General features: G+C 37.4%; 1 protein-coding gene across 2 annotated transcripts in view; it reads right to left on the reverse strand.

Annotated features, from left to right (window-relative positions):
- Positions 1 to 11,848, reverse strand: part of LOC117304079 (protein bicaudal C homolog 1-like) — a 47,317-nt gene extending 35,469 nt beyond the window's left edge. For both annotated transcript variants that reach the window (XM_033788575.1, XM_033788574.1), the window contains exon 1: positions 11,513 to 11,848. In XM_033788575.1, coding sequence (XP_033644466.1) covers positions 11,513 to 11,738 — 226 coding nt within the window. In that variant the 5' untranslated portion in view covers positions 11,739 to 11,848. The remainder of the gene's footprint in view (positions 1 to 11,512) is intronic.
- Positions 11,849 to 26,369: the final 14,521 nt, after the last annotated feature.

Consider the following 26,369-nt stretch of genomic DNA (forward strand, 5'->3'; position numbering starts at 1 on the left):
ACATGAGCCGCTTTTTTGAGAACACAGAACTCAACCGATCTTAAGACTTTCACCGAACCTCTATTTGTTTGATTATTTACATTTGAATTTTAAGAGTATCAAAATGTTTGCAGGCTCGTTTTACGATTACTAAAAACAACTGGACAATTGCCCAGGAGTTTCTATTCAGAAAGTGTTTACTCTCATTCGATTTTGAGAGAACACTCCATAAGAATTTCAATTACGTTCTTAAATGGTTGTGCATGTTTATCTTTCGCACATCTCAAACAAGGCCCTCCAAGCCTAACTACAGTACTACACAAGTTACAAATAGCCAGGCCATTAAGATCAAGGTGTAAACAGTCCATCGATCAATACATAGTATTGATTAGCAATTCCGATCAATATTTGTTATTGATTGGTCTAGATTGGCTTTGTGTATTGGGAGTTGTGAGTCTAGCATTTTCTCAGTGGGAAGTCTAGTTACCTACAATTAATAATTCAGGGTAACAATCGTAGGTTTCCCTTTAATGTACCCCTACACATCTCAAGGTCTCGTTACGTTCTTTGATCGATACTAAACTAGAAAAAATAAACTGTCTTGTTTTCATTGCTGATTACAAAGTTAGTATTGATACTAATTATCATTGGTGATGTTTATTGCTGTTGTGTTTTGATTTTTGTGTTTTGCAACTCGTCGAGTATAAACTGGCTTTTCTCAGAACCACTCACTCACTCACTCATGAGTTCACTCGGTCGCCCTCAGAACCATTACTCAGTAGAGATCCTCAGCATGCATGTTTACCATTATTGTACCACATAACTATCTTAAATTATAAAAATTTTGGTTTTTACCCATACACCAATGTGTGTTAGCACTGTATACTCACGAGTCCTGTGAAAAAAATATCACAGGCATGTTACTCTGGTGGGATTCAAACCCACGACCCTTGCAATTCTAGAGCAGTGTCTTACCAACTAGACTATCGAGGTTGCCCAGTAGCTAGAGGCAGTTCGAATCCTATGTTTTGGCAGCGGGTACCGCAACGATATAAGAGATGTTAAATTTGCATAGGGGATAAAGAATATAAATTTTGTTTTTTACCCATACACCAATGTGTGTTAGCACTGTATACTCAGTATATCGGTGTATGGGTAAAAACCAAAATTTATATTCTTTATCCCCGATGCAAATTTAACATCTCTTATATCTTAAATTACTTGTGTAAATGGTTCATACAGACAAAATGTTTATCACACAAAAAACACCAAACACATTGCTTGCACGTTACACAACAAACTTTTAAAATGAAAAAAGAGCAACTCAAAAAAGAATTGAACTTTACTTCACCTTAGGTCTGATACAAGAAAATACATCAGGTTTTAAATTCTTCATTTAACTAGTCAATTATAATTCATCCAATTCGTTTTTGATTAAATTGTTGGACTACAACTCTAGTATACAACCATGAATCGAGAGTCACTGTCCGATACAATCCATTACATACAGGTCTATTAGCCTTTGAGAAAGACTCTGCTATAGGGTCGAAACGTCAGGCCAGTAACTATTTTCTTGAGCAATCAATTACCTGACATGTTTTGAGATTATTGCAATTGATCACCAACACAGGTAGTGACTTTCTACATACTCTGTTCAGGCCTGAATACTTCGTTGTTGAAAGGGCAAGGGCACCAAGGCGTTGTCTCCTTGGTAAAGGCACCCTGTGAGGAAAATGTAAATTTCTACTGGGACATTTCAAGGGCACCGAGCCAATGACCAGGGGGCATGGAGGCAATCGCCCCCATTGCCTCCGTGAAGTCAGGCCTCTCTGTTCAATGACCAAGTATAGCACAGCAAAAAAAGTACACCAGAAAACACAGTAGAAAAAAAGACCGCTGTATGCAAAGCAGGTTATACACCCCGAGGTTAAAGGTTAATCCTGAGCTGTTTTTGTGAGGCATTATCCGCAGGAGGAAAAGTGACAACAGGTTGTGAGCTTTCTAAACAGTATTCTTGATGAATTCCAACCAGGAATGCTTTCTTTGTTGATATGTTTTCATTTTAGTATTTAGAGGAGTCAATAGGAAATGACCCCCGGTCACACATTGCTTGGTGGGTTATGAAATTTATCATTTTTTTTATTTAACCCTAAGCAGGGATTTCAAAAAGAGGAAATAAATTAGTCTATTAAATACTCAGTCACTAGGTTCATATATTGTGAATCTATTCACCGCAGTAATCCAACCAGTGAGTTGTTGTAGTTTTGTACACTGGTCACACACCGCAATGTTGCTATTAGTTATACGAAAGGACAAATCCGTACTACAAACACCAACTCCTTCATCGCTACTACTAGATAAAAGCCCAACATGGACCTTTCTTACTGAACACTGATCTTTTCTATTCTTGGTTTACTTTTTTTGATGGTGCTTCAAAATCTGTCTTCAAGGGTGTAAGTCTTGGCAAACAGAAAGCCACAACTTGAGGATCACATGAAGGAGATAAAAGACCTTGTCTATTGTGTCAACTTCAGTGGTTGCAGTAGGGCCCCCAAAATAACTTATATTCGACAGATTTAAGAAAGTTTGTGTGATTCCTTTTCTCTGTGTAATCTCAGACCAACATATTTCAATCGAAATCCATCCCTTGTGGGACGTACAGCAGGGGGAGATTATCCCGGTGCATAATCCCATAGCCATCTTACACTTATCCCCAAACACAATGTCAAATCTCAGTTTGGGTAAGTGAAAAGTTTTAATCCATCCTATAGTTTGCCAAACTAGTGACAACACATTTTGACACGGAGAGCAACAAATGTAGGAATTGCACGACAGACACATGAGGCTCAGTGGCCAACTCACCAACACTGTGCATGCAGAGGATTCAAATACTCATTAAATAGTTGTTTTGTAAAGAGTAAAGGCCAATTCACACTGCAGTGATAACGAGAACGATAACGATCACGACGCAAAAAGAACGCATTGTATTGGTTGAATTGCTCCACACGGAATACGCACAGACTCATTCAACCAATGGTATGCGGTCTCTTTGCGTCGTTATCGTTATCGTTCTCAATATCGCTGCAGTGGGATCGGGCCTTAACAGGGCCCGATTTCATAAGGCTGCTAAAAGGCTGACTCTGTGTTTACTGAGCGATTTCCATTTCATAGCGCTGCTTAAAGTAACCACATGAAAAGGAAAAGGCATGCTAACCTGTAGGTGCTTATTGTATGAAACATGATGTAACAATATAAATCCATTGTGAAAGTGCAAGCTCGCTGCTTTATTTTCTTACTTACCTGTGAAATACACTTACGCTTAAAAAACAATTTTTTTCTGCTATACATGTAGTTGGCAGAAAAATTGGTTACTGTTATGAAATTGGCCCCTTGTGAAATAATTCTCTAAAGATAATAAAGTTGGATTAATTTCTTGCTATCCTGTGAAATAAGCAAATGCTTTTTCTGCTTAAGTTAGCAGAAAAATTTGCTTACCGTTTTGAAAGCAGCATCTGGTCAAATGTTCCTCTACTCTAAAGATAATAAAGTTGTGCGTATTACAATGTTTAATGTTCACTGATACTTGGAAGGAATGTTGAACACAATGGAAGTTTAGCATGTTGTGATGTTGTCTTTTTACTGCCAATGACTAATACCAGTCCGAAACTTTCTTGTCAAATGTATGCGATTAAACTTCCATGCAGACTGAAAAGCTATTGACTTTAATTTGTAATGAATTTGTGACGCAGATTTATCCCTGATGGACAACCTATCCACAACAGTGCCATTATTTTGAGCGTTTAAAAAATTATAAATGTGTACTTGAATAGAGAATCCAGGGCCAATGGGCCATATTTTTGACCGCGTGAGGGCGCTCTCAATCACTTCCGGGGGTATATTCATTCATACGCAAAACAGTTTTTAAAGATTGGAACACATTATAACCACAGACATCTAATCCATCACAGACAATAAGACTTTTAAAGGAGCCGTTATAATCCACCTCTAAAGCAAATTGAAACTACGGCGCAACAAAAGTGACAGAACGCCTATTAATTTGTGCAGGGCGATTCGCGTGTACCCCCGGAAGTGATCAAAATACTATTTATAGCGCCCTCGCGCGGTCAAAAATAAGGGGCATTAATGGAATACTAACTGGGGGAAAGAAAGTGAACACAGAAGAGTCTAACTTTGTTACAACCTTGAAAATTCACAATACACTTCTTCAACTCCACACACTACCAGAGAATAGTTACAAATTATCAAATAATTGCAGGTATTGGTGAAGATGGTTGGTCTATAATTAAAGCAAAGGCCTTGAAGGCAGAGGTAGAGATGAAAATGTCCTGTGTTTGACCCCAGGGTCTAATGAGGCCAAAGGACCAGGGGTCACAGAGGGGTGTCGTAAATCTCACCATAATCACTGTCCCCAAACCAGGTCACCTCTAAGCATGCTCTAAGTCATGTCCATCAAAACTACATTGCAATAATAATCCCTGGTGAGGGAGGTAGGAAACAGGTGGGGATTTTATTTAGGCTGTGACAGGTGGTGGAATTTGTAGCAAATAAAATTTACAAAATGTGAAAATTTGTATTGACTGTTGATTTTAGGTAGCTGCCTCATTAGCCTACACTAAGGAGTACGTCAGAAAAATGTATTTGTAACACTACAACTTACAAGTCAGTCCAAACAAGATATCAACAATACAGCCAAATTACCAAGTTATGCAGGTCAACACAGAAAAAAATAGATAGGGATTTGAACCTACGACCTCCAGATTAACATGCCGGCACTTTTCCAATTGATATACTATGTATATTGTATCACCCTAATGGTGGCTGACTCCCTATTTTGTCAATATCTTTGTGCGTAGGTGCCAGTTTACTTAGTGCCAGTCAGAAGCCATTCAACCTGTAGTTGCCAGTTTAGCCAGGGATCACACCCAACCAGGATTACCTTATGTATGGGGCCTCCACTTTTTGTGTCGAATATCAAGTAATAAACCACAGGGAAATGACTGATCGAACTTTAATTGAATAATCAGGTACCAGTAAAAATGTACCAGTAAAGGATTCGAACCTACGACCTCCATGTGCTCTATCATCTTAACTATCCAGACCTAATGTCGGCATTAGAATTTATCTAAGAACTTATTTATCGGACCATAGTGCAAGGACCTACACCAACCTCACCTCAAGTATCCTCGCCACACCATTAGGCTCAAATAAACCTACTCCAAGTTGCAAAATCCCAAACAATAACATTCCCCTCATTCAAAGAAAAAGTCTAGCTCTGTAAACATCACACTGTGGAAGTATACCAGCTACCCATATAACTGTTCAAATACTAGCAACTACGTGCTAGGAATTCAGAATGGAGAGGTGTTGTCGTTTTTTGTTCTGCCAAATATTTGAACAGAGGGAGTAATTCTGCAATGAAAAACTTCTGAAGAATAGCTCGGAGAAGTTCACAAAGTAATGTGATATTGAATGAGGGTGATGGAGGACATTATTAGTCAGTGCTTGGAGTTTCTAAGAAGTGAGAAACAAAAAAATAAAAAAGCACTCCCAGACATTTTACAACATTTATAATAAGGTTTAGCTACAAGTTAGCTTTTAATGACGCACAACAACGAGCAACTTCGGAGGACACTAGGTGGCAGCAGACTAACAAGCTTTATCTCTCTTCTCAGAAATCTGCGCTTAATGGTGTACCATGGCCGAGCGGATAAGAACATCGGACCCAAGCTCAGATTCTTCTGATAAGAATAGGTCTCATACTTCAAAAAACACAGCTCGCAAACCTTGAAGGAAATATTACATAACTCTCACACAAATGATAAGTCTTCTTTGACCTCTATACTATGTGTTTTAAAAGGGTACACAACTAAGCTGTTTTCAAATACCTGTTACCCCTTCCACAATGAAATTTGAATGTCAAAGTACAAAAAAAAATTGGCTGAATTCAAAGACATAATTAGAGAGAAAACAATAGCCCCTTTTGTGTTATCAGATGGAGGTAGGCCTGACTTGATGCCCGGTCACGAACTGAAGTGAAACATGCCTCAAGAAGAGTGCAGTCATTGTTTGTGGTTCTTCCCACTCCAATCAACTCTGTTTACAGTGAGTTATATCTTGGAAACTGCTTCCCCATTGCCTCTAATCAAATTCTTCATCACTCTCACTCTCCATTGTGTCTGTGTTTACCGTCTTTACTCAAATGCAAAGGGTTTCATCTAGTGTCTCTCCACAACTACATAACACAAGCTTGTCCACAAAAATCACTAACTCATTGCTGGAACTGAGAAAATACAAAAAGAACCAGCGTTGGCTCATTGCGAAAGTGCTCCACAGGAAAAGCACAGGGCACCACAGCACTTGCTGTGGGTCCCATGGCTCAATTTTAGCCCTGCAAATCATCACAAAAAATATAGGTAAACCTCCATTTAGAATGGCTTTGTTACTAAAAGGAATTAGGTACAGAATTTGTATCTGTTCACACTCAAACGTAATGTACATACATCAAGAAGACTCTGTTATAAGACACTTGAGACTCCATAGGATTTTTCTCCCCGCTATATACATAGAGCTGTTGTAAACAACTCATCCCCATGGTTATAGGTCAAATGTTAAAGACATAAGGGTGGTATGCCACCCCTCTCATGGTAACAACCAACCACCAAAAATGTAAATTACTAACCAGAACCATCTAGAACCAAATTCAAGTATGTACCCATTGTTGGGTCCAACTCTCAACACTCAGGGAAAATGTATTGGATTTCTTGACGTATCATCCATCATGTGGAGTCATACAAGCAAGCAAAAATGGTCGAATGACAATGACCTTTTGGAGATTGCACTTTTCTGTCTAAGATTCAAGCTATGACTTGCTTGCTTTCCTGACCCCATAACCAATTATATCTTGTAAAAAACATCATCTCTTTGTGAAACCAGAGGACTTTGCCGAGACCAAACCATTCAGCTCTTTTCCGAAACAAAAACTTATTGTTATAATACATGGTGAAGAAAACAGAACTCAAAAGAGTTTTACCCGTCTCCATTAGACATATCATTAAAAAAAATATTCACTGTGCATGTATGCAATAACAGACATGAATTTGTAAGGGTGTAAGGCGTCCAGGCACACAAATTACTTGTTCCAATATCAGAAGGGTGCACATTTTAAAGACAATAAAATGGTTCCTGACAAATAATGTGCCATTACTGTTACATAATCGTTGCTAGAAGTACCCCAAAGACTTGTTTTCAATGCAAAACTCATCTTTCCTTAAAGGCAGTGGACACTATTGGTAATTACTCAAAATATTTATTAGCATAAAACCTTTCTTGGTGACGAGTAATAGGGAGAGGTTGATGATGGTATAAAACATTGTGAGAAACGGCTCTCTCTGAAGTGCCATAGTTTTCGAGAAAGAAGTAATTTTCCACGAATTTGATTTCGAGACCTCAGATTTAGAACTTGAGGTCTCGAAATCAACCATCTAAATGCACACACCTTCATGTGACATGGGTTTTTTTTTTCTTTCATTCATATCTCGCAAGTTCGATGACCGATTGAGCTCAAATTTTCACAGGCTTATTATTTTATGCATATGTTGAGATACACCAACTGTGCGGTGGAGGCTAGTCTTTGACAATTACCAATTACCAATTACAGTAAGCACAGAATCGGCGCTTACGGAAGCAGGGAATTCTGTGCTTACGGCAAGTGTATTTCACGAGTTAGCGTCGAATTTGGGCTTCTTCGCGTGCATATTTGACATTACTAGGCATTCTACGCTTACAAGGCTAGCGCAGAAATTCGGCGCTTGCATGTAAGCGGGGAATCGCGATCGTAAACAGAGCCATAAAATTGGGCCCTGTACAGCGGCAGTTGTCTTGCGGCTTTTACCCCTAATGTTGAGCCCTGCAGTACATGTACTAAGATGTACACTATTAAATCTAAAATACTCACATAATAACCCCCAAAAAGGAGTGTGCAAAAGTCACAAAATAAGTAGATAAACCCCTTCTTCATCAGTGTAATAGGAAACCCATATATTTTGGGGTTTGGCCTTTTTACTAAAGGTACAGTATTCAAGCAGGAATTTTGACAATGCCAGATGCTGTGCAAACTGATTTTAAATTACTCTATCAAGACCATAACATAAACTGACACACAAACAACAGGATCACTTGAACTATACTACAAAAAAGTTGAGACATTTAATTGAGTGTGTCAAAAAAGTGTAAAGAGGTTTTCATTCTTTGCGGGGATGCATTTAATCCGTTTTTACGGCAATCTTTGATCAGGTCACGCTTGGGAGACAGAACTGCATCAAAGGGCCAGCCATGCATAAACTTCATTTTATTACCACTTCAACAGGTATACTGTACTTTTTATAACAAGTTGTAGGGGGTAGGGATATAGAGCTGTAAATGAGGTGTAATAATTCCAGAATAAAAGGGATTTATCTAAAAGGTGGATTAAGGATGAATCAGAAGGTCAATAGCCGCGACAACTTGCGTACTGGTTTTATTGGGAAGATTAAGTCACTTTGGCACACAGTTCATGGAATTAAACGTAAGACTGTTTTGTCTAGGTTACTCGTGAGACAAACATTCCGGTGTTGCATTCAAAAACGTGGCTTTTATTGCTTGATCGCTTAAGATTAAACTTTAAAATCTGTTGGTCCTTCAAACAATGTGCACTCCTTTTACACAAAAAAATGCCATCATTTTTTGAGGGTGAATTTGAGAGCCTCTTGGTTAGTTATTTTCACTTGATTAAACCTGAAAATGCATAAAATTGGAAATAAAAACTTAGCCGTTGTTAATTTTATGGCACAATTCATGGTGGAAGGACCAAGTTGTTGGAGTTGAAATATTTTATTGCAAGAAAGCGGGGCATGCATCACAAAGCTAGCTTACTTAAGAGCCTTATCAAGGCTGCGGAAGTTGGGGAAAGTGTTGTTCAAATTGTTTGGATCAAATAAGTGTGATGATTGAATGTATTGCTTTGAAAACAACATAAGTATGCTTTCGGAGAAGTACATCTAGTTTAGGGATCATTGAAAAATGTTTATTTGTGTTTCAAGGCACACGTCACATAATGAAGATTATGGATAACATCAAACAAGTAGAATTTTGTGAGATTGTTTGAAGTCCTTGTTTCGAGCGAGCAGTTTTACAACTGAAACAAATATTTTTCTTCAAGTAGTTTTAGGGATGCTATTCATTTCAAATTGTCAATTTATTCCCATGCTTCTTTAGAACAGCTCTGAAAAATTAAGCCTGGATCATACTTCCTGCGAATTCGTGCGAAGCAAATTTTCTGCGTCACAACGCAAGACTTTGGAACGCTAGGTGGCAGTAGACTTACCAGGTAAAGTTGCATTCTGAGCATGCGCACAATGGAATGACCTTGTAAGTCTGCCGCCACCAAGTGTCCAAAAAGTTCCCCATGGAAAAAAATAACAGGGCGAACAAAATCTCCCAAAACCGCTTCGCATACGCAGGAAGCCGAACGGGTCTTTAGTCAACAATCCCATGACAATTCCTCCATCAAAATGATGTCTGCACAGAAAATCTTCCAAAGCTTTTAGAATCACTACAACCTCCCACCCCTTCCTCTTCTAAGGATTCCTAGTATTGACACAATTTTTAATCCCTACTTCAACTCAAGAGCAAATAGTAGGTAGTAGTAGTTCTTTCATTTTGGGAAACGTAAAATGATTTTAATTAGGCAGGTCCACAACAAACTTCAATAGTGGTAAAGTTTTTTGGTAAATAATGGCAGGCGGGGAAAGCCACAGGTTTATCTTGTCTTGCCCTTGTTGTGACCTTGAGGTCCCTCATACAAAACATTCACATTTGGAGATGAAAATGGCCTTACAAATTTAAAGACGGCCTTCTTCTTCAAGAGAAAATTCAAGGCGTAACATCAATTCATTTTAAGTTTTGATTCCCTGAGAAAGTCGCGCCTTTTGAACTGGAATATGCCTCACTTTTGAGGTTTAACGCTAAGCCTTAAAAAAAGACCATCCCAACACTCCTCACACCTCGACTACAATAATTGGAGACACGTTGCTGTCAGTCCATCTCCCGAAATAACTACTTGCGGAGACGCAAGAACCCACAACCTTTGTAAGTCTATACTATAAATCATCACCATAAACCTTGAAGATTCTAAAGTTGTTTCCTTAACAGCTGAATGACCTGAACTCATAGAAATTATAGGTAAACTTTTCACTGATTGGGAATCCAGTTTTAGCCCATTTTCTTTCGCACTCTGAATGGGTGGTTTTAAGTCTAGCCTGTGGATATTATTTTCCTTTTTGTTGTCAGACAGCTCGATTTTTCACCTCTAAAGTCTAGGCTCTAGAAGAATTGTGCGGCACTTTATGTAGGGTTTGAACCATAGAAGTGTGTGCCTGCATACTAAATCCCTGTTTAGACTTCTGTTTAAAAAAAATTCCTATGGGACGATAACAATGTACATTTTCCCCCTTTCTGCTTTTCAAATTCTGAAATACGTAACATAGGTTATTTTTCAGTGCCTGGTTTTCTGTCTTTGTTGTATTTTAGTGAACTGATCTGGTATGTTAAGTATACTGGGTAGTTCAACTGTACTGTGGAGACAAAAGCCTTTAAAATATCAAAAATGTAGGCCTACCTTAACTTTTGACAAAATGACTGGTGCTATAAATGACACCAGACATACTAACAAGCAAAAAGAACAGCCAAAAAGCACCTGTTTGTAACATAATACAAAAGGCTTTGACTGTTCTTTTTGCTGCTTGCTGAAAGCTGTAGTCCACTTAGTAGACAACACGAATGCATAACAAGTTTTAAACTCTCAACTTTTAAAATTAAAAGATTAAGATGAGTTTGAGTATCTTGGTAAAACATTAGACCGTTACAAAACACCAACTATTTTCAAGATAAAAATATCCCAGCTTCTATAGTAAGCTTCTTTTCGAAGACATTTCAAGTATTCCCTCTCGATTTATCCTCAGTAGGCCAATGGTTATTTTCAGAACAAGAAGTGTAGCATTAGAGTTTAGACTATCATACAGGTACAGACAGATAGTGAAGAAACAGCTCAAGACTGTGGCTAATAATGAGTGCACATTGAGAAGTAGCACAGCAACTCACACATTAATTAAAGCTGTTCTGGATGAATGTCATGATTTTTAACTTGGCAAATTACTTTTTCTGGGGCACTGGGTGATTACAGTGTCATGTTGCAGTTGTACACTGTAATGTATGATTTGGAGTTGATTGAGGCAGGGTTATTGAGGCAAGAACGAGACCATGTTATTGCTGTTAAGTTATGCACAAAGATAGTCTGGTTTCTGTCAAAATAAGAATTTACGTACATCTTGAGACTTTTTGTATCTGTCAGTTTCATATGATTTCACACAAAGAATAACAAGAGAACGTCTTCCAAATACAATAAAGATGTATTTTAAAAAGTAATAATCTGAATTCCAATGGAGACGAAGCATAACAAGTACAAATTTAACCCTACCTTGCAGCATTTCTTCAAGTTTCTTTCGGTCAACACGGAATCTTTCTTCCATGTGATCGGGGTCACACATGCCGGGCTCAAGCACCAATTCTTCCCCGTCGTCGTCTCCAACGCATGTCGGCTGCCCACAGTCCGAATTGTTGTCAGAGCTAAAGTCATTGTTATTGTTACTCAAAGCTACTCCGTGGTCCTGCAAGTCAGAGACTGAGTCGGTGACGTCCGCCATTACCGCTAGATTCTTCTTCAAAACTGCTTAAAGGAAATACATACGGCACTTATTCATGTCAACAACACACACTTCTAGCGCGAGTGTGCTGGTGTTTTGCTGGGTACATCCTTTCGTTCATGTGTGGTTCTGAACTCTGAACTAAACAATGCTGCATGTACTTTGTGTTGAGCCCAAATTGCCGCATCACTCAATGTTGTTCCGCCTTGATCTGTCAGAAAACAAAACAACCCTAGGCAGGAAAACACAAAACTTGTTTGTTTCATTTGATTGTACCCTTTGGTTTGTCACATTTATTTTTATAATTATTTCCTCCTATGTATATGAAACATTTATAGTAATAATAAACTACTAATTTACATGATATGTAAAGGTCAAACAAAATACTTTCCTCAGTTCTTCCTTAGGCCTATTTTGTTCTTTAAAAAATCAATCGATTATCTTAAACGCCATCGATTTCTTTGATGAATACTTCAAGGAACTCATCGATGACTAAATAGTACTGTACAAATCATTCTATTTTTGTTGTTTTCTTTCCGTGAAAATTGCATGCAAAACAATTTGTGGTAAAAATGTTGATTTAGTTCGCGGTTGAATATTACTTTCACCTGTAGTAAACCGGTCAAAATGTACGAAGCTCGGAATGTACGCTCGTATCGTCTGCAACTTTTCTCAGCGTAAAGTTGATTGTAGCAAAACATTTTAAGTATAAGATTCTTAATAGAATATTTTTCAGCAATGTGCATTGTCTTCACAGAGTTTTTTTTTTAATTATTTTATGTTATATATGTTTATGGGTTTTTCTGGGGATTTTGTCTTCTTCTAAATCGTAATACACAAAAGCGTAAAACTGAATAAGGAAGTTCCATTCTTCAATCTCGTAACTAATGCTGCACCAAATTATTTGAATAATACGTTGAAAGCTATAAGCCACAAGAAGTTAGTTTGATGAGTGCAGGCCGCACCTTGCCCCCATGGTGGAATTTCTAAGAATTGACTCACCCGCTTGGGTTGGCACTCAGGTAGGCCGGAGAGAAACCGACACTGCCCGGTACCCTGCGGGGTCCAACAACCACAGAGCATGGGTACAAAGGGTGACTTTCGTTCTCTAGTCGGTGAGGCCCAATTTCGAAGAGCTGCTCGGGCCAAAATGTACCGACAAGAACAATGTCAAGTAACATAAAACATCTGTGACAGGAATTGAGCCATATTTTTTTGGATAACAAGCTCTTTGAAAATGTCCTAAATCACGTTGAAAAGGATCTCTTCATAAAAAAAAAGTTATTTTCCAACAAAAATAATAAACGCAAAAAATAGTTAATGGCCTGACGTTTCGATCCAAGCAGAGTCTTTCTCGAAGGCTAATGACCATTTAGCCTTCGAGAAAGACTCTGCTAGGGTCGAAACGTCAGGCCATTAACTATTTTTTTGCATTTATACCCTCGGTCCATTTGGTTGGTTAGTTGTTTGCAACAGCTAATTCTATTTTCACCAAAATAATAAACGTTTGTTTTAGTTCACCAATCCATCAATATACGGCAGAACAAAGTCGAAAGAAGTGCTGCATGATTAGTCACTCAACTCCAGCTGAAAAGAGGATGGTGGAATTTTCTTTCCTTTGCTGCTCGAACCAAGCAAAACATAATCAGTAGGGGATAGATTTTGTGTTCCACTTGGAACTCAAACATCAAACATTTTCAATTATTTACAAAAGGAAGTGGAATAAACGGGAACGTTAGCCATTTCCACTTTACGTAGATTAAATCTCAACAAAATGTACATGTCAATTAAAAACAATAATTTTTGATAATCAGGACTTTGTTTTAAAAGTCACAAAAGATGTGATCATTGAACTGCTGAGAGCTTGACAAGGTCTATCACTACCACTTTTTTTGTAGCACGCCTTCAGTCAGTCTTATATTATCCAACAAGCGCCTGTTACGAAAACGGTTAACGCCCTCTCGTGTTAGCCTTGCGCAGCCGGGGTTCTGCTGTCGGTATGCAAATTAGCAAAAATGGTAAATGTTTACGCTGCAGTCTGAGATAGAGTAGTGGATACCTGGGTGACCTGTGCAAGAAATCCATTGGAATCGTATATTTTGGAATAGCATCGAAACCCCAAAAGGCAGCTGGTGGGATAAGTAGCCTTTCAGCTATGGCTACGATTGACGGAAAGCTCTCAACCACAGAGAGGATTGTAAAAAGTAAGTATTTTTGAGAGGGTTATCTTCAAAATTTCTACCTGTACCGCCGCCATGTTTTGTGGTCAAACAGTTGACATAATGTTATTGCGGTAGCTGGCTATGTTTATGTCGCCGGGTTACGAGTTAAATTTATTTTTACGGCTTACAAGTCTCCAGTTCTCGCTGTCATTATTGTCTTGTGTTAATAAACGCTTTTCAAATGTTAGCTGCTGTAATTGGTGTATTATAAATGATCTAAATACTAGAAATTTCGTATGTCAGGGGCCGCCGATATGTCATGTTAAAATTTTGTGTTTGGAATGGGCTTGGCCCATATCCAACAATCCCAGCTACACACGTATGACACGATAAAATACAGAACTTCAACGTAGTAAAACATGTTTGACATTAACTCTTTGTGTTAATTCTTTAATTTCGCTGTAAAATTATGCTGTGCTAGTATTTGAAAAAGTCTTTCCTTTGAATAGGGAGATTGCCTTGCCAGATTCTGTCATGTCAGTCTGTGTATTTTCTAAACAAAATCAGATGAAATGTCAATAGGCCCCCTAGTCCATGTCATCCATTCATTGCCTTTCGTCCACTGTCATGTTTGAATGACTGTCAAGTGACTCTCAATGCATCAGTCCTTAAGAACTAGGCATTGTCATAAACAACTTTCATGTATAGTGTGGCTCATTCATTCATGTCCCATGTTCCGATCCCATGTTCACATCGATTAAGCCTTTGAAGGGAATTGTTTTCCAAACTCCAACCCTTTTTCTGTCAGGCAGTAGATGATCTGGAATGGTAAAAGTTTTCTGGGATAACTTTCCGTATGGCGCCACCACTTTTTCACTCATTTTTACAAAAAGGGATATATCATTGAGGTAAATAAGATACTATATTATTTCATATCGAATGAAAAAGTGGTGGTGCCATACGGAAACTTTTCCTGAACATCTACAACAGTGTACTAAGTGTTGCTTGGAAGTAGGTACCTTCAAATACAGCCATTGACAACATAACAGTAAACAATTTCCCCTAAACAGCATTGCGAAAATGCTATTCAAATTGTTACACAAAATCATTTGCTACCGATTACTAGAATTCAGTGTGCACAAATTATGTTTAGTCAAAACATTTTGCTATGCGTAAGTGCTGGATGAAATCATTCCCTGGTATATTTACAGAAAACGGAAAACTTTCTGTATGGCGCCACCACTTTTTCATTCGATATGAAATAATACAGTATCTAATTTACCTCAATGAGATATCCCTTTTTGTAAAAATGAGTGAAAAAGTGGTGGCGCCATACGGAAAGTAATCCGATGTTTACACCTATAGGTTAGGGTTGAGTTTTCATCAGCCTTCTTGCTTTATGCTTCAACTACCCTACTCAATGCTGTCACAAGTCATTGAGTTTTCTCTATAGGCCATTCAAGTCCTGCTGGTACATGTACATGTATTCAACTATTCTTGAGAACCCGAGGCTTCCCACCAACATGTATTTTTTTACTTCCCCTGAGATACTGGATAAGGACCCCTAGAGTGCAGTTGAAGAAAGGTACTGATGCATGGCCTGGCAACACCAAGGGATGTTAAGATAACCTAAATGTATGAAGTAAATAAAAGTGCAATAACTAACTTACAGTATAGAGACTAGTGGAAAAGACCAGGCAGTTTGACTTGGACATGAATTATTCCATCTCCCCTTCTCCTGTTTCTCTCCACACCAAATAGTTTGGAATACTTGAACCTGTGCTCCCCTGTGCTAAGCACAAATTGTTGTTAGGGCCTATTAGTTCCAATCCTTCTGAATCCTTCACTTTGGCAATAGACTGCCCTCTGTGGCTAGGACAGTCGCCATCTTGTAGGGCAAATTGTGTGCGTGTCTAAACGCAAACATCGAAGCCGCTCGCAGCGTTTCCGGTTTGATTTCTACGGCACATGCACGCACACCCCATGCACATCCTCACAGACGTCATGCGGCAGATATTTGAGTAGTGACGTCATATTCAATACTGGCCATGTAGGACATCAGTTAGAATTGGGGTTTGGGTGAAACGAGAAAATGTGAAATAATGTCTCATAAGAGATTCACTGAATCTCATGTGGAATAAGGTTTTATTTGGTGAAGTTGACAAGATGTTTTGAAAAAATTGTACCCTGCTTTAAAACCACCATTACCAGAGTACACCAAGGGGTAATGTGTTCTGGAGTTCATCATTAGGGCGATGCCTAGGTTGCAACAAGAACAGTAGGCATGCTTTGTTTAAATCTGGATTTTGTATAAGGTCAAAAATTGGTCAAAATTAAAAAAACAGGTGTCGACATTTTTCACTTACAATACAAACATGTTAATGACAGATAAAACAGTATGTCCAAAAGACACAGACATCCCTTTGGCACCAAGTCAAAGATCTGGGCAACAGAGGTCATGGACAATGTGTCATTTTAGGCTTGATTTTATTCCCTGAAACACTATTGATCTACTAGAAGTAACCCTCGGCCACCACACCCACCCACAGCAATTGCCGTGGTGCCCTGTGCATATATATGCTGTGGTGCCCTATACAAGTCTTACCAGAGGAACATTGCTGTGTCCTGCCCTGCCAAGGGTAAAGTTCAAGGTCAAAATTTAAGGTATCTTCTATTTTGAAAGTAGTGTTTGATTGTGGTTGAGGACAATATGATGTGTATGAAGAGTTGTTGATTGTGTCAATAAAGAAGAAACAAAACAAATAACCGACATCGATCGTGTTGAATGTACTTGTACACATACTGGACACAGCTCATTTATACCACCATCCAAATGCTATGCAATTTTGAAAATTAACGCTTTATGCACACATACATTCACTCAAGCATGGTGTCAAATAGTGTGTATCGTATTGGTTGTTGAAGCACTTAACTATGCAAAAATATATCATTACTTGATGGAGGGGAAGACACTAGATTAGAAGAAAATTGCCTCATTTTCAAACGAGAATTTTTTTATCATTAAGTAGCGTAGAGAGATAGTTGGGAAAGGGTGGGTGGGGAGAGATTGGATTGAGGGGGGATGAAATGCCTGAAGTAAAGTTTGAGGGGTATCGGCGGTAAAACTGAAAGCAATAATGCAGCCTCAGCTGGTGGATTAGGTATAATGCATTCATCCATATCATTATGATACTGATGTTTCCAACAATTTAATATATTGCTTTTTCTAATGGCAAGAAATTAAATTTCCAGGCATGCTTTGGCATGAAACCAGGTTTCAAGTTTTCTGATGGTATTTCTTGTTTGTTCATGAAATTCTAATTTGGACTATGTTTTTTCTCATCTTTTTATTTATTATTCGTCAGTTTTTTTTTTGTATTCTCCAAGTTTCAATTAACAAATATTAATTCAACTTTATCTGAGATGTAACATTGTGAATAATTGTAATCAGTGGTTTGAAGTGGGGCTTAAAAGTGATTGGAGAACTAATTCTAGGTGAACGTATTTGACACACTATCTATGAATACTTAAAAAACTGTTTGTGTTTCAACGGTTATCACATTTCAAATAGTCTTGATGGTAAGTCTTTTCATGAGACATGAAACCTTTTTGGTGATCTGTCTGAATGCATTTAAACCCTAAGCACCCAAAACCTTCAAATTTAAACTGCATTTTGGTTTGATTCTCTTTGGACTGCAACAGTTGAGTGAAAACAAGGTACTTTTGATCAGGCATACCATCAAACTCCAACCGTTTGGATGTCAGTCAGTTTGTGTGTTGGATTACCATGGTGTTGGATTTTGTTGGAGTGTCTGTTAAACAGCTACCTGAGCAGAACGTTTTCAACAGAAATGGTATTTTTACTTGTTTATAATGCACTTGTTCACCATTTTAATGTAATTTTGATATGTGTACATTTCTGAACTTTTCGTAATTATCGATTAAAAAATCAGGCCCCTACCTAAAGGTTTTTTGAAAAACTAAAATTACTTCTGCCGTTGAGAGCGGGCGTCAAAGGACAATGCCGCTGACGTCACTTGTGAGAGTTTGCTTTGTTATACATCCACGCTGCAATAAAGCGGCTTTATCTACTTATGACGTTTTGAGAGTGATTACGTAACGGGGCTTTTCGCAAATCTCGCAGAAAAGCTCTGGACAAGGGCATACAAAATGATTGTTTTTTTACACAATTGAAACCTATTTATAATCATATGACTCTATTTCCTTATTCATCGAAAACATTTTAAGTGGAATTCAGCAAAGTTCATGACTTGACATTTTCGTTCAAGCAGGTCTTTAACAATGTCATATTCAGACTAAGGTTGGGTAAACATGGCGCCTTTTTTGGTATAAAAAAAAGGGCAACGACACCAAGACATTTTCTTCTTGGGAAAGGGCACCTTCATGAGTAAATTGTAAACTTCTGTTGTAAACCATGCAAGGGGCACAAATCAATGACAAGGGGGGCAATAGAAGCAATTGAAGTTTCGGGCCAAAGGTAATGCATTCAATAGCATCAGACTTATGTGACCATTCACTTGGTCAGTTTTGGTCAAGACTGTCTTGCTGATTGATTTCGCCTGGGCATTTATTGAAATTCCTATTGGATTATTGACCATTTAAGAAAACTCACACCTGTTATAGCAACTGCATACCTCTTAAGGCTCCAGTTATTGTCAAGTACAAAGAGATAAATCCACTATTGTAATGTACAAATGTGGAGTATTGTTCCTGTATGCGATAGGCTGACTTATTGAATGGAACTACATGGGTCTTAAACGGTCAGGTGTTTCACTAAGTCCTTGAGATTAGTAATGGGGCTAGTGAAGTACTACTGTGAGAACCAATATGAAATGGAGTTCAAAACATTTCTGAACTTTTTCAGCTGAGGAGGTAGAGGGGGAGGAGCTAAAAGAATAATTTGAATTTAATTTAGTGGCTACATGGGTCTTGAATGGAAAGGTGTCTCACTATGTCCTTGAGATTTGTAACTAAGAAGAACCTAGAATTTAGTTTAGGAAGCCCATTTGCTGGTTCCAGCAATATGTCAGGAGGGTAGCCTGATCCCTGAATGGAGGGTGCTCAATTGCCCATTCTGTGACTGTGTGTGTCTTTGTTTCATCGTTTCACCTCACCTGTAAGATTTCCATGGGACAATGTCAATTCCTAAGGCCTCGGCTACATGTATGTCAACAGTCATCTTAGGCAATGTCTTAAAATTTACATGTAGTGACAGGGTAGTCTAAGCCCAATTGTTTCTCATGATGGAATATCCTTCGTACCATGAGTGATGATCAAGCTCGACAGAATTTGAGATCATCTCAAGCTACCCCCTTTCCAGGAAGTAGATTTATAGGAAGTACATCCGGCAAGTGGGGGACAAACTCCTTTCCCGTCTCACCTCAGTGTATGGATCAGTTAGAATCAAGTCTGTGAGCCATACTGAGTGCTATGACATTGGATGGTATGGTGTGTGGTGCCTTACAAATTATTCACCCTAATTTAAGAATCTTTTATGACTCAATCTATTACTAAAGAAATATTTACAAGACATCATTGGAATGTTTGTTAAACCCTTCCCCTTAAAATACATGTACTACAATAGCTTGAAACATTTGAAACCATGCAAAAAAGGTTGTACACTCATGAGTAAATAATGCTTTAATTAAATTATGTTTTGTCAAACCCTAAACCCATTTTTTTAAGTAGCTATAAAAAAACACTGATTTTCAAGTAGTTTCTAAGTTTTAGAAATAAAATTTCAGGTGTCAAAATTTAAAATTGTGGCTCAAAGAGGCAGATGAGAAATTATGGTTTAATTATCTTCGATTTTTGTTCTTGTTTACAGTTTAAGTGTGTATGGTATGAAATTCATAATTTCTTCAGTGCAATACTTTTCATTTCCTGAAATAATATACATTTTATTTGTTTATGCCATGTGTAACATTGTTATACTATGTTGAAGACCTACATAAAGTATTACAATGTAATACAGATTTGTGTAGGGTGAATGTGTGGTTTAGATCAATAAAAAATGCAGATTGGATTAAATGTACAGACAGTACAGATCTATTTATACACTGTACAAATTGGACTTTTGAACTGTGCATGGTGAGGTTGTTGTAAATGAAGCCACTAAATAAACATCAAGCATTTTTTGTACTGCAATTTTATTTTGAATTCACTTTCACCCTCACCAGTAGGATTTTTTTTAAAACAAATTGTTTGCATGGTGTGTATTTATATTATAGAATAGGTAAAAGAAAAGTTTTATGTAAAGAAGTCAATACTTCAGAAATGTTTATTTACCAATCTGTTTGTTCAACCGTATTTCTATTCAACAAGTTTGAAGTCAAGTAATGGTAGTTATCATACAAAGTAAATACTTCAGACTATCTGAAAGAGTTCCTGGTGTTTACTTTGTTGTGCATTGAGCGTTAAACGACCTAATTTAAAGGACTTCAATTCAGTTGGGCTGATATTGGCAACTGTGTAGTGAATTACAGTGTGTGGCTAATTTAGTTTTAAAAATTAGGTGTCAGGCCTTTATGCTTGGTTTTTAAAAGGGCTGGGGCACCAAGGCATTTGTTCCTTGGTAAAGGGTACCCTTTGCTACTGCAGCATTTCATGGGCACGAAGGCAATTACTAGGGGCACAGAGGTAATCGTCTCCGTGCCTCAGTGAAATCTGTCAGGCCTGAGGTGTGATGGTTTGTGAATAAAAGTATGGCTTAAATACTTATGGCTTATATGGTAAGTACAAGACAAATGAGATTTAAATCTTATCTTGGTGCTGATGAAAACAAAAAAAAACAGTTTATGTGTGATCATATTTGTTATCTTTCAATTTTGATTCTAAGTCCATCAGAAAGTTTGAGCAACAACCCCTGCACCCTAGTGGATGTTATCCCAAATTGAAACTTTTGGCTAATTTAAGTGGGATGTGGTTCCTCTCTTTAATCTACATACGGTACATTAAGCACATTTTTAAGGAAAAGGCAGTTATAATTTCCCCACACTTAAAAAAAAAAGACAAATAAATAAAATTAATAAATCTAAATTAATCAAACAAGTGTAGGCTTAATTAAATTAAAAATTAATTATTACAAATTGTAGTATTGTTTCAAAGGGGAGTATTAGAACATTGCTTTTGAAACAAAATTATATAATGGTTTTGGTGGGAAAATAAAAATCATGGTTCTCTTTTATTTGAAGTTTAGGGTACATAAATCATTATTCAATTGTTGAACCAGTTAAAGCCGTACATGTAAATTAGTTATCTGAAGATAAATGGGAACAGTCAAAGTGGTGTCTGTGAGTCTTTTGAACACACTGCTTTAAACTCAGACATCCTGTTTAACTTAGTAATTTACATGACAAATTGAACAATTTGAACAACAAGTTTTTAAGAATTTTCCCAGCAAATTTTCACATCCTCTAACCACATCCTGGAAAAAAACCTTGCATGCCAAATACCAAGGTCACCATAATGTACACTCTGTCCTAGATGCTCATTTTATTTCTTGGAAGCAAAGTGCATTAATTAATTTAACAGTTCAATAGAAAATATACTGAGTAAACACATGACATATCGTCATAGCAACACATTAATAATGCCTTAATATAACGTCTGTCACCGCGTTACATTTTCTCACGTAATTAATTCTGAAAAAATTTCTTTCGAAGACCCCAACTGGGAGTGTAGGCGTGATCGCATTATGTTATACGTAATTTGTTTGTAAGTTGTTCAGATTATCTGTCAAAATAATAAATTTAGTGGCTTTTGTCCTTTTATGTGATTTTGACTTGACATGTTGGGACTTGACTTATGAGTAGGCCTCAGGACTGATTCTTCACGGAGGCAACAGAGGCGATTGCCTCCATGCCTCCTGGTCAATGCCTTGGTGCTCTTGAAATACTCCAGTAAAAATTTACAATTTGTGCCCTTGAATGTCAGAAAATGCTTTGATGCCCTTGCCCTTTCAAAAACGAAGCATACAGGCCTGAAGCCTTGATGTGTTTGATCAAGGTAAGTTTGATATAATATCACACGTCCATGACTTAACAGCAGGGCTTGAATTTGGGTAAAAAAATTTTTGCTGGGCCAGAATTATTCTAACAAGACCAGGGCCCCATTTCATAGAGCTGCTAAGCACAAAAATTTGCTTAGCATAAACTTCCATGTGATTTTCAGAATAAGCATACAACAGGGGAATACTAGTAACAAGAAATATATGTACAACACATGGAAATTTGGCTGGTAATCCTGTTTTTATCAAGGAAGAAATTTCATGCTGAAGCATATTTTTGTGCAGCTCTATGAAATTGGGCCCAGAACAGTTTAAAGTGCATTTACTATAATTTATTTGAATAAGCACCAAGACATACGGTAATAAGAGAAACATTTTCTCACTTGTCTTTATGGGCCTCTTCCCTTGCCTTGGTGCCCTTTCAAAATTTACATCTGGACTTTAAAATTTTCCAATGGAATAATGAAAATTAGGCCTCATGAAAAAGGCCTGGCCCTTTCAAATACACAGTCTAAGCCTGAAATGGAATTACAGATTTAACTATAAATGGATAAAGTCTGCACCCACATTTTATAATAATGTCGGATCCCAGATCAAGTTACATACTGTTCAAAATGAACAAGGAATAACACAGGGATATTTGTTTTAAAATCTAAAATTTAACAATGCAAATTTGAAGGCCGGGTAAAAAAAACCTGCTCTCTCATTTTTGAAGATTTGAAATAATTTATTCCCTACCTGAGAGTGGGATAAGGTTTCATTTGTAGTGACTGATAACATTTTACTTAAAATATACAATGAATATGATCCTCGGGCCCTGTGTGCACCTTCAATTATTTAAGCGGGCGTTCCTCATCATTTTAGACAAGGGCCTAAATTATGTAAAATAAAGTATTCCAGCCTAGATACTATACCAGTAGAAAACATTCCACGAACCTTGTTTCAATACAGTCGTTTCCATGTAGGCCAAACTTCCAAAACTTGGGTCCAGAAAAATAATAAAAGTAATAATTTGAAAAATCCTGCTGTGAACCCTGAAAACCTTCCAATTTGAAAGTTTATCCTTTTAAATAAATTAATTCTGAATTTTCTGTGCAGTTTAATATATGAAGTGTAATATTTGATGATTCCTTACATAAACATTATTGTTGACAATTCATGGATTAAAATTGTTCAGATAAAACAGGAAATGCTATTGATAATATAAATGACAAAACAGTATTTGAAAAACTGTGAAGCCTTCAAACTGATCTCATGCTATGTTTTTCAGGGTCAGGTTCCTATATAACCAATTGATGAACAAAATTGAATCTTAATATTTATATTAAGTGATCTGCCAGATACACATAGACAGTTATTTATTTATTAATACTATTATGTTATATTTATTTAGGGGGATATCTACAGTAGACAATGAAAGATAAACTTGATGATTTTTTTCCAGATGGACCAAGAATGATCTTACAAAAGGAAAATATCTGCAGTCCATCTCTCCCAAGATCTGACAGCTAGCAAATTGGAATGAAAATACATGTAGAGGGTTGAAAATGTTCCATTAAAAAAAAAAGTATTAAAAACGCACTTCAAGGGTATTATCCACAAACACTCTCCCAACAGCTACTGTTACAAAAACGAAACTACCTAAATATGCCCTTCCCCCAAGCTATTGAAACATGTCTTAATATTCACACAAGATTTTTTGTATGCATGATGTGACTCTACTGACTACACTGTACGTACTCATTGTGCAAGTCAAATTGTAGTTTAGTAACGATGATCATAACCCATTCTCACGTACCAGGGCAGTCGAAGCTGCCGCTGCTACATAATTAACTTATCCGCCATCAGTGTCGTCCGTTACACAAACCTCTAAATGATATCCGTATGTAATTTTTTTACCCAACAATACTGGTCAGTCAATAACAGTTTCTGGAATGAAATTCATGTCTGTCTGTGACACAATTTTTATTCCCATGGTACTACTTGAACTGTTTCTATAGTAACTGTATAATGTGATAAAAATGGGAGTAACCTATGACCTGTGTGTTGAAGCTGTGTGCTATAAAGGAACTGGCGTTTTATATGGGGCTGAATTGATATATTTGTGATCTGTATGTGAAAGATTTCTTGATAATGTGCTTTGTTTAATCCCATCTTGGGCTATTTAGATAGCATTACCTCACACTGCCCACCTTTGTAGCTTGATGTGAATTATCAATCAGGGAATACGCTGCCTGTAGCAGTTTGACCGGGCTCTGATGATAGTGTCTGGGTTTCCATACAAGAGCCATTGCCATTGCGAGCTGGCTCTCATATGAAGTGCTGTGTGTGTGCGCAGCAACGGCCGGCCGAACAAATTTAACAAGGTCATTTTTTATAGTGGCGGCGACATCTTAGCTGTGAGGGGATTGTATTTTTGGAACAGTACTTGCTCATCGCTCAATCCAGTCACACTGCTGTCCTCGATTGGCTTTGAATATTATTTAGGGATGCACTCGAGTAGACCCCCACAGGCTACATGAAGTCATTTAATAATCAGCCGGGAAAGTCAAGAAGATCCCGCATTGTTGATGGTTCCCATCCTCAACGCTATTATATTACAATTTTAGAAATTAAATTTCATTGTCGGCTTTTAATTTTGTTTTTGGAGATGTTGAAAATGTCTTAGTAATTGGTGCTCACTGTTAACGACATCTGGAAAATTTGTTTTGAGCCATACTTTTAATGATAAGGTCCATAATTATTTTTTGATTATAATTTGTCTATTTGACATTCAATATGAAGTGTGTTTAATGTACACAGGCAAAGTGTTGTGTACTCAAACACGCGCTGCATTCAAATAAATAATTGTAAATTCAACGACAAAGTAAAAATGTATTGAGTAAAATTCCATTGGACTTACATCTGTAAATGCTTCAAGTCTGTAATAATGAGACTACACATTTGTCAAGTAATTAAACCTACACTTGAGACTTATTTTAAACTATGAAATTATGCCATATCCACAAATGAAACGCATAGTGTAGTTAAACAAATTATAATTACAATGCTACATGTATATTCACCTATATTGGGAAATGAATGACAAATGACACAGAGACACAAATTTCAAATATGTGTGAAGTTTTCACAAACCTATTTCTAAATTGGTGAATTGAAGACGGCCTTGCTGAAATTTGTTAAAACTCTCTGCCAAATATTGATTATTCAAATAAAATTCCAAATTAAAACTCCAAACAGAATGTTGGGTATTATTGCATTCATTTTCATAAGTTTTTTTACCCATACACCAAGGGCATAGAAGCGTACAAGGATTTTGAAACAGGGCTAATTTATGCAGTGAAATGTGTGAGTGTGCTTGGGAGCTACTGTATTCAATTGGTGACTATAATCAGAATGATAGTCACTGGATATACGGCCAAGCAGAAAAAATTAATTGGTTAGTGTTCTTGCTGACCCATCAATAAATTCACCACAAGTACAATATTTTTTCTTTTACTATAAATTTAGATACACTTCATGCCTGAAGCCATTCTAAGACTCAAATTTTGTGCTTAGAAGTACCCCTTTTCTCTAAAACTGCTTTACTTCGTTCCTAACAATGATTTATGTCTTATAGTATCAACCCATCTCCAGGGCTCTTTACCAAGTAAGTGACGGTTTATGTTTATTATTTTTGGAGTAATTACCAATTGGATACTTTCCCTTGGAGGAGAATACAGGATTTGTAAAATAAAAAATTACCTGAGACCTTGGCTTTAACAGATAGGAGAAAAGTAAATACAATTCTCCCCGCCTTCCCTATGGATGCTGACCAGATATTTTGTTGGCTTTATTTGGCTCGTCTACCTACAGCTTGAGCAGGTATCAAAGTCGTTTCTGACTGGAGCCAATGTACCCTAGTTAATATAAATCCATTATGCATCCTCCGCACAATGTAAACCTTCTGTGTTTTGGTTTACCGGGATCTGAGTGGTACAATGTATAAAACCTTATCAACCCTCGGCTTCGCCAGCCATTCTAACCGGATTGACCCGTATGAATTATGAAAATCAACCTTTTGTGCGGGTTACCCATAGCAACGAGACCACTACATATCTCATCAACATGCCTTATATTCACTGTCAGTTTGTACACAGTCACAAACAGAGTGAATAATACCACTCAGGTATGTTCAAGTTGATTAGTTTTTACATCCATGTGAACAGGGGCTCTCCCAAGCAGTTTGGGGGTTTTTTTTTGGCGCAATTTGTGAAAATATATTTTGCATTAAAGACAGTGGACACTTTTGGTAATTGTCAAAGACCAGTCTTCTCACTTGCTGTATCTCAGCATATGCATAAGATAACAAACCTGTGAAAAAATTTCAGCTCAATCGGTCATCGAAGTTGCGAGACAATAATGAAGGAGAAAAACACCCTTGTCACATGAAGTTGTGTG

The sequence above is a fragment of the Asterias rubens genome, chromosome 20 (assembly GCF_902459465.1).
Source record: "Asterias rubens chromosome 20, eAstRub1.3, whole genome shotgun sequence".
Taxonomy (NCBI): Eukaryota; Metazoa; Echinodermata; class Asteroidea; order Forcipulatida; family Asteriidae; genus Asterias; species Asterias rubens.